At 40.9% G+C, this 24,909-nt stretch overlaps 1 protein-coding gene across 7 annotated transcripts in view; it reads right to left on the reverse strand.

Moving 5' to 3' along the window:
* Positions 1 to 24,909, reverse strand: part of MYOT (myotilin) — a 64,651-nt gene that overhangs the window by 12,457 nt on the left and 27,285 nt on the right. For 2 of the 7 annotated variants that reach the window (XM_089529500.1, XM_089529491.1), the window contains exons 9-10: positions 5,463 to 6,056; positions 2,423 to 2,579 (exon numbers count right to left, since the gene is read on the reverse strand). In XM_089529500.1, coding sequence (XP_089385626.1) covers positions 2,423 to 2,579; positions 5,463 to 6,056 — 751 coding nt within the window. Of the gene's footprint in view, positions 1 to 2,422; positions 2,580 to 5,462; positions 6,057 to 10,490; positions 10,665 to 17,026; positions 17,093 to 24,909 lie in introns of those variants that run through there. The other 5 variants (XM_089529496.1, XM_089529513.1, XM_089529531.1 and 2 more) reach the window with 5 other exon arrangements.

The raw sequence follows: 24,909 nt of genomic DNA on the forward strand, positions 1-24,909 counted from the left end.
TCACTGCAAATACTTGTGCCAGACTCTTATCCTTCAACAGTCCTTTGCAAAGGAAATGGGCCTGAAAAAAACAAGGAGCTTGTTTTCTCTGAATGACATTTTCTGTATTTCTATAGCTGGTAAAACACAAGGAGAGAGGTTGTGCCCTGATATTAAAGAGCTCCTGAATTCAGAAACATATACCATATGGGGACACGTATCACAACATGATATTGGGTGGAACTTATTACCATTTTTTGAGTATGCAAAACAGTATCTTCAGTTAGTGTACTATTTCCTAGACATTTTCAATACATTTGCTATTCCTTATTGACAAGACAGCTCTACCTTATTATTATTATTATTATTATTATTATTATTATTATTATTATTATTATTATAATATTTGGAGTATTTATATTCCTCTTATCAGCCACAAAGGCTATCAGAGCAGCTTACATTTTTTAAAATTAGACAGTTCCCTGCCCTCAGGCTTACAATCTAATAAGACTCAGAAGGAGAAGGGAATGATGGTGGAGAAGGGATCAAGTTCTACCTAGTTCTAATTCATTCCCACAGAAAGGTAACAATAAACATTTAAGCAATCTAACATTATTACAAATTTAATATTATATTATCTACAGTCAGACACATTAAAGTGTAGGTTAGCAATAGAGAAAAATTCACTTCCCTAGTCTGTTCTCCGCTTTCATAATTTTCCCACCTTCAAACTGCCAAGTTAATGCAAAAATTATTAGACAAAGTCATTAATACAAATGGACTCTTTCTCTGCCCTGGACAGCTATTAAAGGTTAGTCATTATGCTAACAAAGACTCCAAAACCCATCTGCCTTGTTGGGGTTCATTATTCTGGGGTGCTTTGATAGCAATCAGATCTTGCTAAACAAGGTGTCTCTAGTCACACACTGTGGAAAAAAAACCTATGTATCTGCCAGCTGATAAATGAATAAGACGCTGAATTAATTTCTTAGAACAGCTCTTGTAAAGGGAAATTTTATCTGATTGGGGCTAGATTCAGCCTGGACTAGTTTACTCAGCAAGGAGCACAGCACATATGCTTACTAACAACTCAAGGTACAGAGGGAACAGGACTTAAATCTATTAAGTTCTGAAATGTTATATCCAGTGAAAGGGACAAGGCAAGTAGAGTATAACAGTGCTGCTTTTAAGTAGGTATAACCAAGGCAAAATAACATGTTGAAAAGAGATACGGTTGCCAGTGAAAATAGCCTCATGCTGAGCTTTTTCCTCCTGCTCTAACATCTAGTCCAAGTTACTTAGTGTCCAGGCAACATCATAATAATGTGCTTTCTCCTTCGTCCCCAACGTCTTTCTCAACAGCTGCCCTGGGAAACATGGAGATGATGCCAGGACACAAATACATTGATCTAGGCATTAAAGAGCCAGGACACAACACAGGACTACCATTTTAGGTACATAGAAAGCTGCTCTGTTTTGAGTCAGACTGTAGGCCTATCTATCTTAGCAGCCCTTCAGAGTTTTGTGCATTTATTTTTCCAGTTTTACCTGGAGATGCCAAGAATTGAACCTGACCTCCTACCCACAAAACATGTGCTCTGCTATGAAGTTACAACACTCCTGTAAGTACAGTTGCTAAATGTCCCCTATTGCATAGTCCAGCATACTTCAGATGGGATCCCAATTACAGCATTGCCCTGACCTCTGTCATGGTCTTCCATCTAGAATTCTTTCTACATACTCTGACATCAACTACTAATTATAGGTTTACATGCACAAGTGCTGTTTGATCAGAAAGTAAGCTTTGGTAATTCAAAAGACATTTTTTGTTACTGAACAGTTTCAGTGGACATTTCAACATATGCACGATCACTTTTCAAATCTCTCTCTCTCTCTCTCTCTCACACACACACACACACACACTTTCAAAAATGGGCCTTGGATTATTAAATTGGTGTAAAGCAATTTTCAGAATCATGTTGCTGCACTGTGGAATTTATCAGACAAGGGAAACTGGAAGTATAATCCAATGGCAATCTGAATGCAATTATGGGGTTTAACGTTATTGCATGATAGACTACCACACGCAATTTTGGGCAATGGCAAGCTATTTTCAGGCAATGGGAATGCAATTTGAATTCATGTAAATTTACTGAACTAGTGAATTCATGTGAATGTGTTCTGGCCCCACTTTCCTTTCATCTGAAATTAAGGGAAATTCCTCCCGTGTGATAAACTTCTGTATCTCCCAGCATTCCTCACTATTGGCTATGCTGGCTTAGGCTGCTGAGAGTCCAAAACCACATAGAAGTCTGTATGGTTCCCACACTTGGTTTAAGGTATGCAAACAGTAAGGAAGTCAACCTTGGGGTGATTCAGCTCAATTGCTAACTTTGCAGCTCCTCTGCCAGTGATATGCTGTACACAAAACACATCTTCTTACTTGGTTCCCGTTATGGAGAAGGTTATCTTTACATCGGAGTTTCCTTTCCAAGTCTTGAATGAGGGCGTCTTTTGTTCCTTGTATCTCTCTGTCAGAAGTCTTCTGCACTTGTTTTGGGCTACTGGTTTGTTTCTTATACATAGGCTTTGAATAACTGCTAATTTAAAGAAAAAGGAGACAGAAATTATTTGAGTATGACAAAAGACATAGAACTTAGGAGAATTGCATTAGATGTCTGTATGACTGCTCAACTGAAGTTCTGTGAGGGTACCCTCAATACCATGTGTAGAAATGTCTACATGGTTTACTGGGCTGACATGAATATATCATCATATATCATGCAGAAGCAAATAATTAAGGCCTATACATACAAACAACTGGGCTGCAGAACTGCTATTCGGCCATTCCTTATTTTCCAGATGCTAATTAAGACTGTGAAGTGTAAGGTATATGGTGTGTTGCCTCAATGGAAATACTTATTTTTTCATAGTTTGGAAGGCGCATATCTCACTTTTTAAGAATACTTTTTAAGAATTAGGACATTCCCTTTAAAGAAATGGAAACAAGCAGTGGTCAGTAATATTTATTTTGCTACCAACAAAACCAAGCCAAAACAGAACCTGTGTGTGTGTATGTGTGTGAGAGAGAGAGACAGAGAGAGAGACAGAGAGAGAGAGCTCAAGTCACCGGTTGACTTATAGTGTCTCCATGCATTTCATAGGGTTTCCTAACTGGAAATACTCAGAAATGGTTTTGTCAGTTCCTGCTTCTGAAATATAACCTATAACACCTGGTATTTGTTGTTGGTCATCTATCCAAGTACTAAGCAGGGCTGACTCTCCTTAGCTTCCAAGATCAGACAGGAGAGAAGGAATTCCTTGGACAGATTAATTGAGAGCTGGAGGAGAGAGTAAGACAATGAGGTGGATCCACTGCCTTATGCAGGGCAGAAGACACATAGAATCAATGTCAATGGGAACTTTGGAGGTCAATAGTAATGCATGTCCCATTGATTCAGTTAGTCTAGCATGGAACTGGATTTAAGGTTTGACTCCCAAGCCCTTAAATTGTTTGCAGTTTTGGTTCATATCTTGCTGGCAATTCAACAACAATCTTTGTGTGTACACACTATACAACAAATGATTATCCTTACAACAGGATGGCACAGAGAATCTGCCATATGTTTGTGCTCCATTCCAAGCCAATCAACACCAGTTCTCCATGTCTTATTTGGTACTCAGCTCTTATACATATTTACTTGCAATTATGTTTCATGGGCTCCAATGAAACATAATTTTAAGCAATTGGGACTACAGTCCTGATCTTGCAGTTGGATTAAGATTCTCTGGCCTCACAAGATGCTGGCATCTTGGCTAAACATTAGTAATTCTGTGATGAAAAACATCATGAAATATTTTGTCCACATTTTATTTTTGTGCTTTTCCTAGGAATGTATAATACCTGCCCTTGAATTTGCTCAATAGAAATGACACTGGCATGGCCAAGCTCTCTCTCTCTCTCTCTCTCATTTCAGTCCTGTTGTTCTTAAACATTCCCCCTGTCCCTGGTTCTCTGTACCCTTCAAGCATTATACAGAACGGTATGCCATTACTTTTCACTGTAGAGCAGGAAGAAGGCTTTTGGGGAAGACAGAGCATTTTGAATTGTAGTCTGTGGAATGCCAATGAGTTCCTGAAATATGAGCTAGACAACAATTGGAATTATTTCCATTCTGAGTACTCACACACATGCACACATGCTTTTTCCAATTGTTACTTAGCTCATGTTGCAGGAAAGTTGGCTTTCATTACACATTTCAAAGTTTTTAAGAGATGGGGGGTGGGGACACTTCTTTCAGTTTCCACAATAGAAACTCCATTACATATTCTCCTTTTCCTAGAAAGGAAACACATAGCTTCCATTGAAGCCACTATTTCCCCCTCTAAATTATAAGAAAATGTGAATCCTATTAGCTACCCCAACTAGAATACCCCCAATGAATCTGCTGTTGAATGGCTAAGTAACACATAGATAAATTCCATTGATTTAATGGGTGTATTCTATTTGGGACCTACAATATGATTTAGGCCATATAGTGGAAACAGGAAATATGCAAGCCTTACCCAACTCACTGCCCTCTAGAGGTGTTGCATTACAACTCCTATGTCACCAGCTATGAATGGCAGCAGTTGTAGATCAATTTAAAGGACATCAGGTTGGGGAATCCTACTCTAAGGGAAAGAATCACTGAAGCTGAATTCCTAAACATACTTACTCACTTGGGAATAAGACCTGCTTAACACTGTGAGACTTAACAACATTAAACAGAAATAACAATGAAGTCCCACACTAGTTTACAGAGAAGTAAACCACACTTTATATGACTTATTCCCATGTGTAGCTACTTAGGCTTGCAGCTAAATTGTTTGGTTAGGTGGTACTACTAAAGCCAATTAAAATGCCAATCATATTCCAGATCAGATTTTAAAAAACAAACAAATCTAGGATAGCATCATACATTTAAAAAACTGAAATGAAACAAAATATATTTATTTGTGTTAAAACAAAGCTGTTTTTGTTAATTAAAGTAAACCTGATCAGACATGGTCAAATTTTTACATAGCCAGCTAGTTTGCACTGTACTGTAAAATGAGATAACTGATTCATTTTTAAAAGTCATAGTGATGGGAATTCATATTTTAGGCATTTGGTGCTTTGTACTTGCATTTTTTTACCCGGATCTTGCCTTTCCTCATATTAGGTTTTGAAAATATTAGATGCCAAATACTTCCATCTCTTAACATTTGGGGAAGTAAAGAGAAGACCCAAGCGAAGGAGACTTCTTACAGTAAAGGGCACTCAAAGGCTTAAGGGCACTCAAAAGCTTCCCCTCTTAATTCCTATGTCTATATCCAACACTTATGTTGAGTACAATTATCCAGAATGAGGCAAGACAGGAGAACACAGTGTGCACCACACAGAGAAGGTTTCAAAAGGTGGACATACACACAATTCAAAGCAAGGGAAAGAACATACTTACTTTGACTCCACTGAGGGTGGACCTTGGCTATTATAATCAAAGTGGGAGGGCAACACGGAGCAAAGGAATGCTGCAGGGGACTGGTTATGCATGGATGAAATCCTCTGCCCAGATGTTGAGCTAGCAGGAGACTGCGCAGACGCGGGTGTTACGGGGAATGAAGCACTATATGAAGGTGAAGAGAGTGAGATTGGCGAGCTCAGCGATGAAGAGGAGGAAAACTTCTTCTCGTTAGGGTTACAAGGCTGGATTAGAATGGAAGACTGCTTGGTTTGCCTGCTTGGGGGAGCAGTGGAAGCTTCTGGTCCTGGCGGTTGTGCTTTCCCTTGATAGGTATTCTGAGACTGGATAAAGTGTTTTGGACGCTCATAGTTAAACATGCTTGGTTGATACATAGAGGACACAGATGGGAGGTTACTGACACTCATGGGGATGCTTTCACAATTGTCCTGTGTTATAGAAGGTGACAATGGGTATTGAGTAGGTGCCTGGTAAGAACTGGATGGTAAATTTTGTGGCCTTTCTTGGCTAGGTTCCTGGCTGGACAAGAGCGCCTGCCTCAGCAAAGAGTGGCTCTCTTGATGATGATAATCCCTTTAGGAAACAATACAAATAAAACATAAAATAAATTGCTTGCCACAAAGGTTATGTAGAGTCATCAAATTAGAAGGGAACCAATGGATAAAGGAAGTCAAACCCTGTCAAAGCACGATATCCAGCATTTAAGAGTACCCCTGAAAAATTCTCCTCCTCCTGATAGCTTGTTATTTTTAAAAGCTGCTATTTTAAAAAATGCTTGAACGTTCAGCTCTTCTGAGATAAACTAGTGAATGTTGACAGACACTTAAAGCTATTGTCAGTGTACAGCTGTGTTTTAATACACATACCATACACATACTTGCCCATGATCCTTCAAGGCAAAAGGCTGTCTCCTATTAATCTACATGTCACTTAAGCATAAAATTAACCCTTGTCCACTGCAGTTAATGGAACCCAAAAAATCAGCTTCTTCTACTGTTTGACAGCCATGGTCACCCCCAAAAGATAAATCTTGTCCATTAAATTATCTAAGTGCTCAATATGCAATGCAGTGGTTTACTACCATTTGGTTCTCCAAATGACCATGATTAAATGCACAGTAGAGGAAATACTGGTGACAACTGTTGAACTCACTGCCTCTTCTAGTTTTTCTAAAGAGGCATCACAATTTGCGTGGAACAAAAAGGAATGTATAATGAACAGATGGCAAAGAGCTCATCACCAATTCCCCTTCATTACAAGATAAGCCTCTAGCTTTCATGGGTCAGAAAATAGCCTTGAAATTTTTAACATAAACCCACCAGCCAGAAATCTAAGACAACACTGAAGTGCATTAAATGTTCCAGTGCAACCTACTGAAAGGACTTGTACTCAGGTTTATGCTATATATTCTTTAAGCCAAGAGTGGGCAGATCAGAATCCCTGATAGATCTTTGCATTATCTGCAGTAGATCAGCAGGAGTTTCTGGCTCCCAGTTACTTAATGACAACAAATTGATTCCTTACCTATTTCATTGTACTATCAAAACCAAGAAAGATTAGATTTTGGTTTGGAAAGACTGCGGTCTCTGTTTTGGTCACTCAAAACAAATTGCTGAACTAAGAATTCTTTAATTTTAAGTGTGTATCTTTACACCAGGCTCTAGTGGATGGATCCCAGGACTCTAGTAAAAAACAAACTAGATTCAGCAGAGTGCTCATCCCTAACATTATTACTATATCATGGATCCTCTCTAATATATTGTGTGAACCTTCCAAACTTTTTTATAGCCATTGATGCAAGATTCAGTCATATTATGAGTTCAAGTCCCACTGAAATCAATAGAGACAGTTTTGCTTATCTCTGGATTATGTTCAAACCTGCCAAGTTATGGGTGTGGGACTATGTGTGTGTGTTTAGGAAAGAGACTTAAGCATATTAATTTAAAATAGTTATTTGACACCAGTAGGTTATTTTGAGACATACGTGTCTATCAGATTAGAGCCCAATTTTCTAAACAATTTTTATAGTATCACTGAAATAAATGACCAACCAGTTAGAAGATTTTTTTAAATAAAAAAAATTAATGACAATTTCCTGTAACACACTAAGAAAGCTTATGTATGAAAGCTTGTGTTACTACTCCTACTCTTATTATTACTATTTGTACCGTGCCTTTATATCAAAATTGTATAGAATGCAGTTAAAAACATTCAAAAAGTTAATATCAAAATAGAGTGAAACTTTTCACAGTATTAAAACAATTCAAACCTCCAGTTAAAAGAATAAAATGTGATGAAAAGGACCAAAAGGAAATAAAAACAGTTCAGTTTAAAATAATACCGTGCTCTCTAGCCCATTTTTTGTTAAAAAAAACTTTCTGTTGTAAAAGCCTGTGAGATTAAATAGGGTTTTGCTTGTCAAGAGAAGGAGAGCAGAGAAGGAGCCATTTTTGGTCTCCCTGGGAAGTGAGTTCGAGAGTCTAGGGGCAGCCACCAAGAAGGCCCTCTTTCATATCCCCACCAACTATGGTGGGACTGAAAAAAGGCCCTCTTGGGACCTGGGGAGACTTATAAAGGGAGATACAAGGCCCAAACAGACAGGCCAAAATAAAGCTGCTTCAGGTCACTTTGGAGGGATGCTGTTTATATGATGCATGCATCCTGAGAGGCTGGAAGCCACGCCAAAGCCGCACTCCAGCCCTAAGGAATGGAGTGCAACTTTGGTGCAGCTTCTGGCCTCTTTAGATGAGTGTGGCATTTAAACAGCATACCTCCAAAGTGACCCGAAGCAGCTTTATTTTGGCCCACAGTCTGGCAGATAGGCTGGACTTGAGCCATATCCTGGACCTGAGCCATATGTCCACACACATACGAATTCATATTAAAAAATACTAGGCATCTGCAGTTACAGAGCTAGAACAATCCCACCACGGTGGGGGCACTTTCCATAGCCACACCTGAGCTACTGCTGAGACCTGTCCATGACTGCCCACAAAAGATCACATCCAAAGACAACTAAGGTATCTTCCCATGAGTCAGAAAGTATTCTATTAGCCAAAAACATGAGAGAATTTTTACTTACAATTTGAGGAGCAAAAATCAGGGAGAGAACCCCTTGAATAACCACCATACAACTTATACTGTATGTTGCTGGAAAACCATTTAAACCATTGGTAGGGCAAACTTTACGTATTTACATGCAAGAAAACGTCCATGTCCAAAAAAGAAACGGAAGAGTTTTAGGTATCTATCACATTAGAGCCCAATTTCTAACAGTATCACAATATGAAGGGCCAACGTTGAGTAGAGGAGTGGCAGTGGACAGGGTGGTTAACCCTTTCTCCATCCCTTGTTTCCCCCCCCCCTTGAAATCCCTCCCACCAGCTGTTTTCCCTCTGCAGGATTCCAGATCAGCTGTTTTGCTACTATATATATATATATATGTATCTGTAAGTACAGTATGTGGTCTTCCTTTCATAGGAGAACATAAAAGTAGGTTCCATGAGGTCATACATTCCTCCAAGAGATCAAATTATTAGGAAAACAGGGGACTTAAGTATTTTGTTTGTTTCTTTTCTTTTGACCTCAGAAGCTGCAAATAAGTTATAGATAGCTGCTTATCTATTCAGGGTTAATAATGAATAGAGTGGCATAGTGGTATGAGTATTGGACTATGGCTATGGGGACCAGGGTTTGATTCCCAACTCAGCCTTAAAAGACACTGGGTGACCTTGGGCAAGTCACAATCTCTCATCCGCAAGGGAAGGCAACAGCAAATCTCCTCTGAACAAACCTTGCCAAGAAAACCCTATGAAAACCCTCAGGGTCGCCATAAGTCGGAAATGATTTGAAGGCACATAACTCACACAAACATTTTTTTAAAACAGCAACCTTTCTCCTCTCCCTGCAGAAGACATTGCAAAAAAAGAGAGACTCAAATAGGATCTTAGAATAACCTTCAACCTGGCCTTTAAAAAGCAGGTGGAATATTACAGCATTACCCCAACCCTAAAAGGAAACCCCCTGCAACAACCTTTTTGCAAGATCTCTTGCACAGTCCCACACCTGCACAACCTGAGCCAGAGTGTGAGAACCTATAGTAGTCTAACCCCAAGAAAGGTTCACCTTAGGCTGCATCCACACTGCAGAAACAACCCGGTTTGACACCACTTTTAACTGCTGTGGCTCAATGGTATGGAATCCTGGGACTTGTAGACTTGCTCTGGTGCCACAACGAACTACAAATCCCAGAACGCTATAGCATTGAGCCACGGCAGTTACAAGTGGTGTCAAACCGGGTTCTTTCTGCAGTGTGGATGCAGCCTAAGGGTTGCCATACGGCTTGGAGACACAAAACCACAACAGTTAGACTTTGCTACTGACAAACACAAAACTTAAAGAAACAAAAAACAAATTAAAACCCAACCACTAAGTTTTGCAACACAAACAGGTGCAACTTTTCCTGAAAGACAGGCTTCCAGTGTCCCAAGCATCCAGTACCAGCCTCACAATAATCCTAAATCTCCATCTTCAGGCGTGAAAGCTTGCTCAAGTTCCCCAGAAACAAAGGGGCTTCTTATTAGGGCTGGACCCCAACGCCTTCCTTGCAGACTCTGGACTCACTCGGGCATCAGGAGGAGGCCGACTTCATCACATCCCTTCCTGAACGAGGGCTGCATCCGCACTGCAGAAATAATCCGGTTTGGCACTACTTTTTTTTAATCAACTGCTGGGGTTCAATGCTATGCGATCCTGGGCAAAGTGGCACCAGAGCTGAGCCTTCCTGATCCAAACAGAGAACCACACACAACAGACTGAGGCTGCGTCCGCACTGCAGAAAGAATTACGCCTGGCACCACTTTAACTGTCAAGGCTCAGTGCTGTGAGCTTTGCAGTGCCAAAGCGGGTTACTGGTGCAGTGCGGATGCAGCTGCTATAGAGGTGATGAAACATTAAAAATAATAAAAAGGCAAGGAGGGAGGGAGGGAGGGAAGCGTGCCTTCTTACCTATCAGCCCGAGAAGGGGTTTTTTAGCCAGCTTTGGGAAAGGGGAAAGGAAAGCCAGCCCCTCATTCCTCCCTAAAGGCAGCTCTGGCTGCGCTCTACTGCGGAGCCTTCTTCCTTCCAATCCCAACTCAGGGCCAGGGAGCTTTATGGGCAGCCAAGGAGGGACCTCGGGGGACTCCCTCCTCGAGGCTGCCAGAATAAAAGTCTCCCCTCCAGCCAGGACCCCAGCTTTGGTGGGGCAGCCAGGGACAGACCAAGGGAGGCCCTCCTTGGGAGACTCTGGGGCCCAGGGGTCCTCCTCCTCCTCCTCCTCACCGCCACATGGAGAGCCTCCCAGGAAAAGAGGGAGGGCAGGGCCAGGCCAAAACTTAACAACAACAAAAAGAAAACAAACGCCCATAAATGTAAATTCAAGAAAATGGAGGACAGGGCCACACAAAAGCTCAAAACACACCCCTACAAGTGTGAATTCATGCTGCTTAGTCGTAGCTCAAAATGGAGGACCTCCAAGAAAAATGGAGGGCATCGCCACATAAAAGCTAAAAACACCCCCTGTGAGTGTAAATCCCATGTTTCTTGGTGATGCTCAAAATGGAGGGCAGTCAAGAAAAATGGGAGACAGGACCACATAAAAGCTAAAGGCACTCCCTCCAAATGTAAATTTGTGCTGTTTGGTGATACTTAAAATGTTGGACAGTCAAAAATGGGAGGACAGGACCACGTAAAAGCTAAAACACTCACACAGAAATGTAAATTCGTGCTTCCTAGTCATGCTCAAAATGGAGGGGCTTCAAGAAAATGGAGGACAGGACCATGGTACCACATGAAAGCTAAAAACACCTCTATGAATGTAAATTCGTGCTTCCTAGTCATGCTCAAAATGGAGGGGCTTCAAGAAAAATAGAGGGCATTACCACAGAAAAGCTAAAAACACAGCTATGAATATAAATTAATGCCTCTTACTACTCAGGCTCAAAATGGAGGACCTTCAAGAAAAATGGAAGACAAGAGCACATAAAAGCTAAAAACACAACTAAAAAAGTAAATGCATGCTTCTGAGTGATGCTCAAAATGGCAGACCTCCAAAAAAATGGAGAATAGGACCACTTAAAAGCTAAAAACACTCCTGTAAATGTAAATTCATGCTTCTTAGTGATGCTCAAAATGAAAGGACTTCCAAGAAAAATGGAGGACACTAAAAAAAACAGCTACGAATGTAAATTCATGGTTATTGGTGATGCTCAAAAGGGAGGACAGTTTCACAAAAAGCAAAAGCACTCCTAGAAATGTAAATTCATGCTTCCTCCTAGTCATGCTCAAAATGGAGGGACTTCAATAAAATGGAGGACAGGGCCACATAACAGCTAAAAACACTGCAATGAGTGTAAATTCATTATGATTAGAGATGCTCAAAATGGAGGATAGTACCACATCAAAGCTAAAAACACTCCTATAAATGTAAATTCATGCTTCTTAGTGATGCTCAAAAAGGGCAGACCTTCATAACGCATTCAGATTGCTATTGGATTATACTTACAATTCCCCTTGTCTGATAAACTCCTTAGTCATGCTTAAAATGGACATTTTGGGATTCCTCCTGGGAGAAGGCTGACATGGAAGACATGTCTTGAAAAAGGAGGACACCTGGTGACACTGATTAAGAAGCATGAATTTACATTTCTAGGATTGTTTTTATCTTTTATGTGGTCCTGTCCTCCATTTTTCTTGGAGGTCTGCCATTTTTGAGCATCACTCAGAAGCATAAATTTACATTTATAGTTGTGTTTTTATAATAAATAATAATAAAAATTTTATTTCTATCCCACTTTTTGCCAGGCAATCAAAGCGGCATACAACAGGTTAAAATACATCCATATATACATAATGCCCCCCCTTAAAACAAGATTAAACAATGTAAGATTAAAAACTACTTATTAAAACTGACTTTTTAGCTTTTATGTGCTCTTGTCTTCTATTTTTCTTGAAGGTCCTCCATTTTGAGCATCACTCACAAGCATGAATTTACATTTGTAGCAGTGTTTTCAGCTTTTGTGTGGTAATGTCCTCAATTTTTCTTCGAGGTCTTCCATTTTAAGCATCACTAAGCATCATGAATTTACATTTATAATAGTATACGTATTTATGTTTTATCTGGTACCACCCTCCATTTTTTATGAAGGTCTGCCCTTTTTGAGCATCATGTGGTTTCATGTTATTGCATGATAGACTGCCACATGCAAATTCGGGCAATGGCATGCTATTTTCAGGCAATGGGAAGCCAGTTCGAATGCAATGCACATTCATGTAAATTCGCTAAACTAGCGACTTTAAGTGAATGTGTTCTGGCCCCACTTTCTTTTTATTTGAATTTAAAAGAAATTCCTCCTGTTTGATAAACTCCTTTGAAGCATGAATTTACACTGATACAAGGGTTCTTGTAATGCCCCCCACTTTTCTTGACTGTCCTCCAATTTGCAGTGGTTATGAGGTTATGGATTTGTGGTTATGGCCAGATTTGCAACCACTGCAAATTGGAGGACAGTCAAGAAAAATGAGGGCACTACAAGAACCCTTATATCAGTTCTTAATCATTTTCAAAATGGAGAACATTTTGGAATTCTTCCAGGACAGAAGATTGAAATGTAGGACATGTCCTGAAAAAGGAGGACCTCTAGCAACCCTGTTGGGTTGGATGCTCCTATGGGTGGGTTGGGGAAGCTAAAAAGAAACTTACTTCCTACCCAGAGAGCAAGGAGGGTAATTTGTATCCTTGCAGAGGGGCTTGCCAAGATCGTGCCAAGGGCTGTGCCAAGTATGCCCTCATAACCAGCACAAAACTTGCTCACCACTGAAGGGAGATTCCAGTACCGGTTCCTTTCTCAGGCTGCATCTGCACTGCAGAACTGATGCTGTTTGATTCTGCTTTAACTGATGTCAAACCTGGTTTGACATCACTGTCCTGGGATCTGTAGTTTGTGGCAGCACCAATGCTCTCGATGTGCCTTCAAGTTATTTCTCATTTATGGTGACCCTAAACTATCATGGAGTTTTCTTGACAAATTTCTTCAGAAATAAGAGGGAGTTTGTCATGGCCATCCTCTGAGGTTGAGAGAGTGTGACTTCCCCAAGGCCACCCAGTGGGTTTCTATGGCCAATTTGAACCCTGTCTGCCACAATGTCCTAGTCCAATGCTCAAACCACTCCACCATGCTGTCCCCTGACTATCTCACAAAACTACAAATCCCAGGATTTCATAACATGGAGCCATGGCCGTTGAAGCAATGTCAAACTGCACCAATTCTCCAATGTAGTTGCAGCCTTGCATCACTCAGACCTCCCGAAGAAAAGTGCTCTGGTTTTCGGAGTGTGAACTTGGGAGAGAAATAAACCTGCGGTTCAGAACTTGGGAGAAAAAGAAATTTGCCCTTGCCAGATGGCCGAAAAGAGCCTCCACTGACCTCCTTCCATCGCAAAGGCATTGGTCCCATACAAGAGGGAGTTAGCAAATCTGCCAGGGTTGCCTGTCCTTAGATGAGCTGAAATTCCTCACCTGTTCCTTTGGCAGCTCTTAAAGCTGCATCTGCACTGTAGAAATAATCCAGGTTGACACTGCTTTAACTGCTATGACTCAGTACTGTGGAATTCTGGCAACTGTAGTTTTGTGTGACATTTAGCCTTCTCTGTCAAGAGAGCTCTGGTGCCACAACAAGCTACAAATTCCAAGATTCTCTAAAATGGAGCCATGAGAGTTAAAGCTGCATCAAACTGCATTATTTCTGCAGTGTGGCAGCAGAACTGAGAAGTGGAGGCAGGCTGAAACCAGGGCATTTGCTTCTGTTAAGAATGTGTGAGAAAAGCCTTCCAGTTGCTTGTTGACTTATGGTGACCCTATGAATTTCACAGGGTTTTATTAGACAAGGAATATTCAGAGGTGGTTTTGCCAGTTCCTTCCTCTGAAATATAGCCTACAGCACTTGGTATTGATTAGCAGTTTTCCATCCAAGTACCATCCAGGGCTGACCCTGTTTTGTTTCCAAGATCAGACAAAATCTAGTGCTTTTAGGGCACAATTGTTTGTTTGAGCCAGCATAATTCAGTGGTTTCAAGACTGGAGTATGACTCTGGAGATCAGGGTTTGAATTCCAGTTCAGTTGGGAAACCCACTGGGTGACCTTGGGCAAGTCACACACTCTCAGCTCAGAGGATGGCAATGGCAAATCCCTTCTGAAGAAACTTGCCAAGAAAATCCCATGATAGGTTCACCCTATCATGGGATTCACCCTATGACTTGAAGGCACACAATGAAAATAACTAACCATTTAAACGGCAAGAACCAAACAGCAGTGCCTTGAGTTCCCCAGCATTTACATATCACTAAACTATATATGCACTATACATACGCCAAGAAAACCTTATGATAGGTTCGCCTTAGTGTCGCCATACATAAAAATGACTTGGAGGCACGCAACAGTAACAACAAATGCGACTTCACCTTGCCTGTTGACCTATGGTAACCCCAAGGGTTTCTCCGGCTAGGATTTCTCAGAGGTCATTTTGCCAGTTCCTTCTTCTGAACTATAACCTACAGCGACTGGTTTTCATTGGTGGTGTCCCTTCCAAGTACTAACCAGAGCTGGTCCTGCTTAGCTTCTAAGCTCAAATGAGATCTGGAGCCTTTAGGGCAATGTTTCCCAAACATTGGTCTTGCAGATGTTTTCAACTTGGATTCCCAGAATTCCTGACTGTTGGTCAAACTGGCTGGGGCTTCTGGGAGCTGAAGTTCCAAACATCTGGAGGACTGATATTTGAGTTTTAGGGTTAGTAGAAGACAGTTTAAAAGGCGAGAATCAAGCGGCCTTCCTCAGCTCTGGTGGTTCATTTTAAAAAGGAGGGGACTTTGAATGTGAAGCTGAGACAAGCTGCAACTCTGAGGCGCTAGATCAGATTTCACTATTTCCAACCTAGTCCTGCTGCTGGCCCTCCTTTTGTTCAGCCTCTTCTCAGCCCTTTGTCCCCTCTATTTTGAGGAGGTTTCTGCAGACCTTCCAAGTAGCTGTCTGTCTCAATGCAGTAGCTTTAAAATAATAATAATACTAATAATTAGTATTATTATAAACCATTCCCACCCAAACAGACACTGGGGCTTCTCATTCACACAAGCATGGCTTAATGGCTGAAAAATGAGACTGGAAGGTTCTTTTTTTCTGGCCTCTGGTCATCTAGGCTAGGTTTTGCCTCACAGCACACTGACCCAGATTTGAATTCTTCCAAGGTGCCACTCTCATCTAGGAGGCCTTTCAAGAGCCACTTTCCTGTTGGCACACTTTCCACTTGGCACAGTGAGGTCTTTGTATGTGGTGGCTTGCTCATTGATTTATTTAACGCCTCATAAAACACATTTCTCTGCGCTGTTGTGTGGTCTTAATTTAAAGTATCAAATAAAACAAAACATTCCTATACAATATAAAAATCATAGTGAGAACCAACAAGGTGTAGTGATTTGAGCATTGGACTGTGACTCTGGAGACCAGGGTTTGAATCCCTGCTCAACCACTGGGTGACCTTGGGCAAATCACACTCTCTCAGCCTCAGAGGATGGCCATGGCAAACCCCCTGTGAAGAAACTTGCCAAGAAAACCCCACAAATAGGTACACCATAAGTCAGAAGCAATTTGAAGGTACACATCAACAACATCAAAAGTATCAGCACAGCATAAAATATATGTATGCAGAAGCTGAGAAGAGTTAAAATTATACCACAGAGATGAAAATATAACAAATGCCAACATATACACATTATGCTGATATCTTCATTAGGCCAACCAAAAAGCACAAAATATATTATGCAAACTTTTGAAGCTCACAGTCTTCTTCATCGGGCATACAGTAGATGTTAAAAATCATGTAACAACACAAAGTCACAGAACTGCATCTTTCTTGAGATATTAAAGGTACTGTTTAAGATGGCCTTGGGGGCAGGGTGACCAGACAACCTCTTTTTCCAGGACATGTTCTACATTTCTTCCTTCTGTCTAGGAGGAATTTCAAAATGTCCTCCATGTTGAGCATGACTAAGAAGCATGAATTTACATCTATGCCAGTGTTTTTAACATTTATTTTATAATATCCTACATTCTTCTTGAATGTCCTACATTTTGCTATGCCTTGTCCTCCTTTGCAGTTATGACATCTGGTCAGCTTGCTTGGAGGGGAAACTGATGCAGGTAGAGGCCACACCTTTTGTTGGCTATGAGATGGCTGGGGACAGAAACAGCCAAAGCAAAGCAATAAAACTCAACTTTTAAACACTTCCAAACCCTTGAAATCTTAGTAGCCAAAATCTTAGTAGCAAGAGAGCCCATATGGTGTAGCAGTTTTTGCACTCTGGGAGCCAAGCCCGGAAACACTACTACAACTCTCCCAGTCAGCATGGCAAACAGGACAACCCCATGGAAACACTGCTTGTGAATTTATTAATTAAAACATTTATATCTTGCTTTTCAGAGATGGAGGGGGAAATGATTGAGTCCACTTACCACAACATCATCTACAAACCAGAGTACATCAGGTCTAGCTGAACAAGCTGAAACTTCCAAACAATCCTGTGCAATACTTGTAACACTCCTGTCATCTGGGTATAATATGACATTAATTATTGTGGCCACATCCTATTTTCTAGCTACACAAACAACTGAGGCAGCAGCCAAAGGGACTGAAAACTGATCTGGACACTGCCTCCATTTGAATATCCCAGAGTAATGCGCGATCAAAATACATGACTCAGGAGAATGCAAGCCCATTATAACACAAGATGTACCCCCAAATCTCAATCACTGCAACCCACAGCAAATACCAACATAGATCTTATATGGGTTAAATTACACATGTCCAGTCCAACTGTGAATTCCAGTGCTTCTTTGAGAGAAGATGAACATAAGTCACAAAGCTGAATGCCACCATGGACTAATGACAATTCATTCCAAATTGCCAAACTCAGTAATATTATGCAGATGTCAAAGCACATAAGACAGATGTCTATGGCACACTCAAAAGGCAAAGAATATGGGAAGGAACAGCAGCTTGGCAGCACCATCTCATAGACCACCCTTTCCCAAACTTCAGTCCCTGGATGTGGCATTATAATTCTCATTATCCTCATCCAAGCATGGTTGGAGGTAAGTGGAGTGATGGGCTCTAACCATCTGCCCTATAAAAAGAGCAGAAAAAGGACTGGGGAGAAAAGGCTCCCAGACATGGAAAGACATGGTCCCGAAACATTTTATTCACAGCAGTTTCCCATGAATAAAAAGTTATGGGACTCTTCCACCTCATTGATGGGAAAAGGATGGGATGAGCATGGCATCGCAGGATATCCTTTGATCATCTTAACACAATCGCACGATAAGGCCAGGAGCATCCCCGTTCTCTCCTATCCCCCATTTGATAATGTCTCAAAAGCCATTGGAAAAATCCCATTGACACTCTAGCCAAAGTAGGGTTTACATCAGAATTTAGATTCCAAAGAGGTACACAAGCCAGTTAAACACCATTTGTGAAGTTAATCTTCTTCACAGTTTGCATAGGAAAAACCTAATTCGAATTACATCAATTCATTCAGTATGCATCATGCTTCCCCACATATTCACATGTCTTGGTAATGTAGGTACTAGTTTCCCCCCAGTTTAGCCACACTAAAGGGCAATTTAAACAGGGGAAACAATGCAGAGGAAGGTTGAGGCTCTGATCCTATTCACAACTATGTGGTTTTAAAGCTAATATGGAGAGATGTGGGTGGGTTTATAATGTATATTTGCTCACTTATCCATTGGATATACATCCATTGATCTGAGCTGTAGGTGAAGTTTGGGCAAAGCACTGGTTGATCAGAAAGCTGGGCTATTGTATTACATTTAGTTTAAAAACAAGAAACCACTGATCTTGCTACTGAAGGAGGAGCATGACAACCCTTCAGACAAAACAACAACAATCTCAGGTGAAAAAGGAGGCTTTGGATCACATAGCTCACTTTCTCTGTAAATCTCCTGAGTTAATAAGAATAAATAGGCCTGAACCATCAGGCCAGAACTAAGCCTTCCCACCCTTGAACATAATACTTCTTCATCTGCTCCAATCTAATGATGATGATGAGTGAAACTAAAAGATAAATGATAGAGGCCTGAATTCTAGGCAACTGTATGTTTCCGCAGCCCCATTTGATTCCAGTGCGATTCATAAGCCACTGCCACCATCTTGACCTACTGTTCTCTTCAAACATTACCACCACACTATCTTCGGTCCAAAACACACTTCAGAAATAATCCAGTTTAAGACTGGTTTAACTGCCCTGGCTTTGAAACCTTTCCCAGAAATGGCCTCCCTGGAACACATTGGGAACACATTTGGAACACCCAGCGGCGACGGCGGCGTTCCGCTGTGCGGTAAACTAGCGTTCTGGCCCTCATCACGTTCCAGGCTCGTGCCTGTGAGAACGCATTGGGGAACGCTTTTACCCTAGTGCGGTAATCTCCCAGGAGTTTATCCATACAAGGTAGTTGCTATACTACTGCGCCATTACTCTTCTAGTGTATTTAAGCCTACATACAGAATAGCCTTTTGGGTGGGGAAGCTCCCTACCAGCAAAGCAATGGGTTTTTTAAAAAAAGAAGACGAAGCAGCTGTGTTAATCTCTTGCAGGATAAAAAAGGAGGAAGGAAAGAGAAGAAAAAAGAAAGAAATGTAGCAGCACCTTTAAGACAAATTGGTTTTTATCTTTCCATGGCCTTTTATGGATATAAACTCACTTTTTCAGATGCACTATTGAATCAGGAGCTGCTGTTCTCTACAGTAAGTAGTGGTCAGCCATAATAAATATATGGCTGCTCCTCTCATAAAAAAAATCTGAATTGGAACAAAAGAAAAAGATTTACACCTGTTCCAGTTCAGAAAAAAAGCCAAAATTTTCCTCGTAATACTAAATTAATTAGCAAATGAAAAGATACAAAAAGGCAATACTACTACGATCCATTCTGGACTGGAGGTGGGGAAACACATAGACCCAAATCACTTGTTTCTTTGCTGGTTGTTTGTCCTTTCCAGAGAGTAAACTAAGAAGGGTTAAAAAGAACCAACCAACGAAACCTGGAACAGATTGTAAAATCAAACTCACATACCTGTACTTGGCACACTCTTTCTACAAGTGCTAAATGAGTATCAATTAACACAAATTCCTCTTAAAAGAACAGTGGTTATGAAAAAGAAATAGTACCTCAAATGAAAACCAACCCCTTTCAGCAGAAGTAGGATCCAGCAAACGTAGGAGGAACTTGTTCTGTTATTTGGCAGTTTCATAAAGTGCTGTGAAAGTGTTAAAAGGTCACATCACCCTTTTGTTAAAAGCTGCTAGCATCTTTTGATTTTGCAGAAGTTTGACTGGCTTGTTTTGAGAACTGATTTTTGATAGCCACACATCCATAAATAAGAGCCAATATGGCATAATTGTTTGAATGGTGGACTAAGATTCAGGGAGATAAGAGTTCAGTTCTCTCACCCAGCCCTGAAAACCCAGAGAGTGACTCTCTCAGCCTCATAGGAAGACAATGGCAAACCTCTAAATAAATCTTGGCAAGAAAACTCTATGAGAGGGCCACCATAACTTGGAGTTGATGTGAAGGCACACAACAAATACAGTCAAGATAACTAGTGAACAAAGACAGTTGTGGAAAGGCTTGTATTCCTCACTGAAGCCAGAAGTGAATAAGCAGTTTGAACAAGGATCTAAAATTTGCACACCTTTGTTCCTGTAAACGAACTCTGAACTGCCTCAGTTAATATGTCTCTGTTGACAAGAGACTGTCTTCCACAATTAAAGCATTATGACTCCACTTTAACTGCTATGGCTACATCTTATGGATTCCTGGGAATTGAAATGTGTAATTGGAGACCCGGTGGCACAGTGGTACTGCAGCCACCCACTCACAAGCCACAAGGCTGTGAGTTAAATCCCAGCCAGGGGCTCCAGGGTTGACTCAGCCTTGCATCCTTCTGAGGTCGCTAAAATGAGTACCCAGCTTGTTGGGGACACTTAGCTTATACATTATAAACTGCTTTGGGAGTGCTTAAGTGCACTGATAAATGGTATAAAAATGTACTTGCTATTACCTCCTATTGCTATAGTTTGGTCAGAGGCACCAGGGGAACTTTCTGTCTGGGGAGTCTAAAAGCACGCTTCCTAAACTACAGATTCCAGGAATACATAGGATGGAACCATGGCAGTTAAAATGGAATCATAACACAATTGTTGTGTGATGTGAAAGATCCTTGCAGATAGGAAGTATAATGAAACTGAATGGTTAGAAAAGGATCAGGAAGCAAACTACAGATACATACAAAAACAAATCTTGCCAAGAAAACCTGATGATTGTTTTACCTTAGGGTTGCCACACGTCAGAAGCAACAAAAAAAAAAAAAAGGTGGGTAGAGTGAGAGCCAGCATGGTGCAGTGGTTTGAGCGTTGGACTAGTAGAACCCTGAGAGACCAGAGTTTGATTCCCCTCTGGGTCATAGAAACCCACTAGGTGACCTTGGGGAAGTCACACACTTTCAGCCCCAGAAAACCCTGTGATAGGTACTATAAGTTGGAAATGACTTGAAGGCACACAAGCACAACGAACAGATAGAATTTTCAGTATCTGGATAGGTCATCTCCAAATGCATACTGGAAAGGTTGTTTTGAAATGAACTTAGTAATAAACATCAGTGGAGGAATCTGAGATATCAGTGTAGCTGGGATTGGTAAAAAACACATTTTGTTCTGTTTCTTCTATTTTGAAAATCCCCAAACAGGTCAATGAGATCTGATCACATCCAGTGTAAGTGAAATGCTAATGGACTGTCAGGAGGAAATACAAGAATGCCAGTGGGGGAGATTTGAACAAAGTGGTTAGAACCCAGATTAGTCACACTCCCCACTTCAAAAAATCCTACCTGTTTACGTTAATTTACCTGTAAACATGTTCACATCAGTGGTAACTTTCCAGTACCTTTCTGTGCTATGCAGGAAAGAGGGTTGACTAATAGTAAAACAATGTCCTAGAAATATAATCTATTCACTCACAAAAAATCAACGTAGCCTGATCCTTCACATGCTCTTGCAACCAACACTTTTACAATGCAATTTACTGTAAATAAGTCATGGAATATAAGGTGGTTTTACAAAGTAATTTTAAAAAGTGTGCATGAAAGAGAGAGGCATGAAGAGGCCCTTAGGATGAAACTCTATAGAGTAAGTCTCACTGAGCATCATGTTTTATTTGTGCAAAAATGCACAGAGATGAATCTGGCTTGAACTGGCTCAGATTTTTCCAAAAGGCATTTCCAACCTCCTGCATAACATAGTAGTTTATTTAGCCTTGTTCCTTTTGTTCCAGTGTAACATTTTCCACTGAAGAGACAGCTTTTGTGAATTGTTTCCAGGATGAGAGTGTGACAGTGTCATCTTATTTTTATCCCTGGAATCTTATCAAAGGCCAACTGGTGATTCGAAATGGATTCTACATTTCCATGTGATCCAGCTTGTGGAATCATCCTTTAAAACAACCAGCTGCAAGGACAACTAATTCTGATGAAATGATTTCATGTGTTTGTATCCCAAGTATGCAAAATGTAATGCTGGAACTGACATCACCTTTTGAGAACAACTACCAAGTACAGGAGAAGGCAGCAATCTATTTTCATCAGCTGTCAACATACTTACTAATATGACCCATGTATTCTGATTTTAGTGCTGGAACTGCGGAAATAACTGATGCCAAATTCTTTTGTCTTAACATGTTCAATCACATTTGTCTTAACCTGCCCAAGGGCATTTAAATTAACCTGCACAAGACATGGGCTCTGAAATGAGCAAAGTTTTAATTTCCCCCCCAATTTTAGTCATTTAGGAGTTGTCTGTACTGGCAAAATAATTTGACTTCAAATCAACTTGAAGCCTGCCTGTTGAGATGATGCCAAACCAAATGGACACTGACATGAAGCCATTCTCTGGGGCTAAAAACCAGAGCAAAAAGAAACTCTGAATTTCCACCATAACACAAAAAATGCACATCATCACATATAAACAGCACAGCACGAGCGCAGGAATGTGAGAAGACTTAGGCGGCATATGGAAGTGGTCTGGAGTATGTGCCTTGGGACCAGTGAGATGCAGCTGCCAGTGGCATTGCTTGCCATATGGGTTTTTTGTTTGAGCATACAGGTGCATGAATGGCCAACTGTATCATCACTCCATAGACCTGCCACATGCCTCATGATGCAAAAGTATGTCAAACAATGCAATAGATGTCATTAAAACATACACAAACCAGACAGTCCAACAGAGGGTAATGGGTGAAAGGGGCTAAAAGTGAGCATATATGGGGGCCTCCATGACTGTACTTTGCCAGTGTGTCACTGGGCACACCAATGTACTTATGGGTGGTGTATCACTTGTGCAGCTGTGTGACCAGTCACATGGGGCATCAAATGGGATAGCACCTAAGCAGGAGGAGCTAGGTAATTCTGGTCTCAGTCTGTGCGATGGTATGCATGCACAGTGGGGGGGGGGGGGGGACCAAGAGGTGGAGCTTGACTCCATGTGGTGTGAACTGCCCTTGGGAGCAGACCTTGCAGACAGTGAGGCTTCCACCTACTTTCATAAAAATTGGGACTGGCTGGTTTTTCCTCTCCATCTGCTCAGCCCCTTAGTTTTCTCATTACAAAATAATACTTATTAGTGAGCAATCAGTGTCCCAGTAGCATGGTGTAGTGATTTGAGCATTGGACAATGATTCTGGAAACCAGGGTTTGAATCCCCAATTAGCCCTGGAAGTCCACTTGGTGACCTTGGGCAAGTCACACTCTCTCAGTCTGAGAGGAAGACCCCTCTGAACAAATCCCCTCTGAACAAATCTTGCCAAGAAAACTCTGTGATAGGTTTGCCTTAGGGCTGCCATAAGTTAGAAACGACAACAACAACCCTCTGTAGTGTTAAAGTGACCAGATCATACAACTAGAGTATGTCTAATGTCTTCTTGTCTTCTTTTATATCTTCTTATTCCTAGAATGTGAACACTCCACAGAAACTGTAAAAATCTTGCTACCCGGGGAACAGAATACCGAATACTGAAACCATAAAGACAAGACTAGCTTGAAACAACTTGATGTCTGTTTTCAGGAAATTTGAAAAGACAGAATGACTAGGATATGGCTTACTTTCTCAAGACAGACTCTTATCTAAAGGTGTTTCCTATATAAAGGGCTGCTTGAGATTGGTTTAAAGGTCAAGAAAGAGATCTAATTTCTAGTCCAGCCAGGGTAGATCCACTAAATCTGTCAGATGTGTGTAAGTGTTGACTTATGCTTCCACAACTTGTTCAGTGGGTCTCCTCTAACTATAACTAGTCATTGGATTTAGGCCTCAGGAATGCAAAGCTGGGGGTGGCTGTGAAGTTGCTTACCAGGCATTAGCATTTAGAGAACAGGTTAACCTAGGCCTGTTACAGACAGCCAAAATAAAGTTGCTTCGAGTCACAGTGGAGGTATGGTGTTTCAATGATGCATGCGTCCTAAGAGTCCAGAAGTCGCACCAAAGCCACGCTCCAGCCCTAAGGACTGGAATGTGGCTTTGGTGTGGCTTCTGGACTCTTAGGACGCATGCATCATTGAAACACCATGCCTCCACTGTGACTCGAAGCAGCTTTATTTTGGCTGTCTGTAACAGGCGCTAGTCTTTCTGAACTGATTACACAACTGGACATGCCCAGTTGTGCATGGTTGAAAGCAAGGACAGCTGGACAAAAATACATTTCATTGTATTACTATTCAAATTATCATGATTTTTAAATTGGTATCTCTATATATAAAGTCGCATGTGCTAATCTGTGCATCCTTGTTGGTGATGCATTACGTAGCTACCCTATATAAGAAGCTGCAATTCCTTGGATCTTGTTCAGCTGGAACAAGGGATCAAACTAGGCAACACTAAATACAGGGATAATACCTACATCAGATTTTTTGGGGGAAAATGATAGGATTGCCCTACCTTTACATTTTTATCCCATTTTTACTAAAGAATGTTTTTAATTTTAGACCGGTGTAATTGTTAACAATGTATTTAATTATCCTGTCTTATTGACCTTTGTTTCAGAAGTCTGGGGTCTCTACTATCACAAGATCACTGACAATGGAAGGAATACCATAATTTCTGCCCCTCTTCCTGTATGAAGAAATGGAATCTGCTATTACAGAGAGCCTTGCTATTACAATTACCTTTGTAAATTCTAATAATTCCACAGAGAATTCTCATATTAAAAATTATCCCACTTAAGGCTTTCTTGTAGTGGTGTGTTCAGATCAGATAATTATGTTTAATAGGTTGATTATC

Source organism: Sceloporus occidentalis, unplaced genomic scaffold (genome assembly GCF_023333645.1).
Source record: "Sceloporus occidentalis isolate IW3139 unplaced genomic scaffold, rSceOcc1.0.p SCAF_1, whole genome shotgun sequence".
NCBI lineage: Eukaryota > Metazoa > Chordata > Lepidosauria > Squamata > Phrynosomatidae > Sceloporus > Sceloporus occidentalis.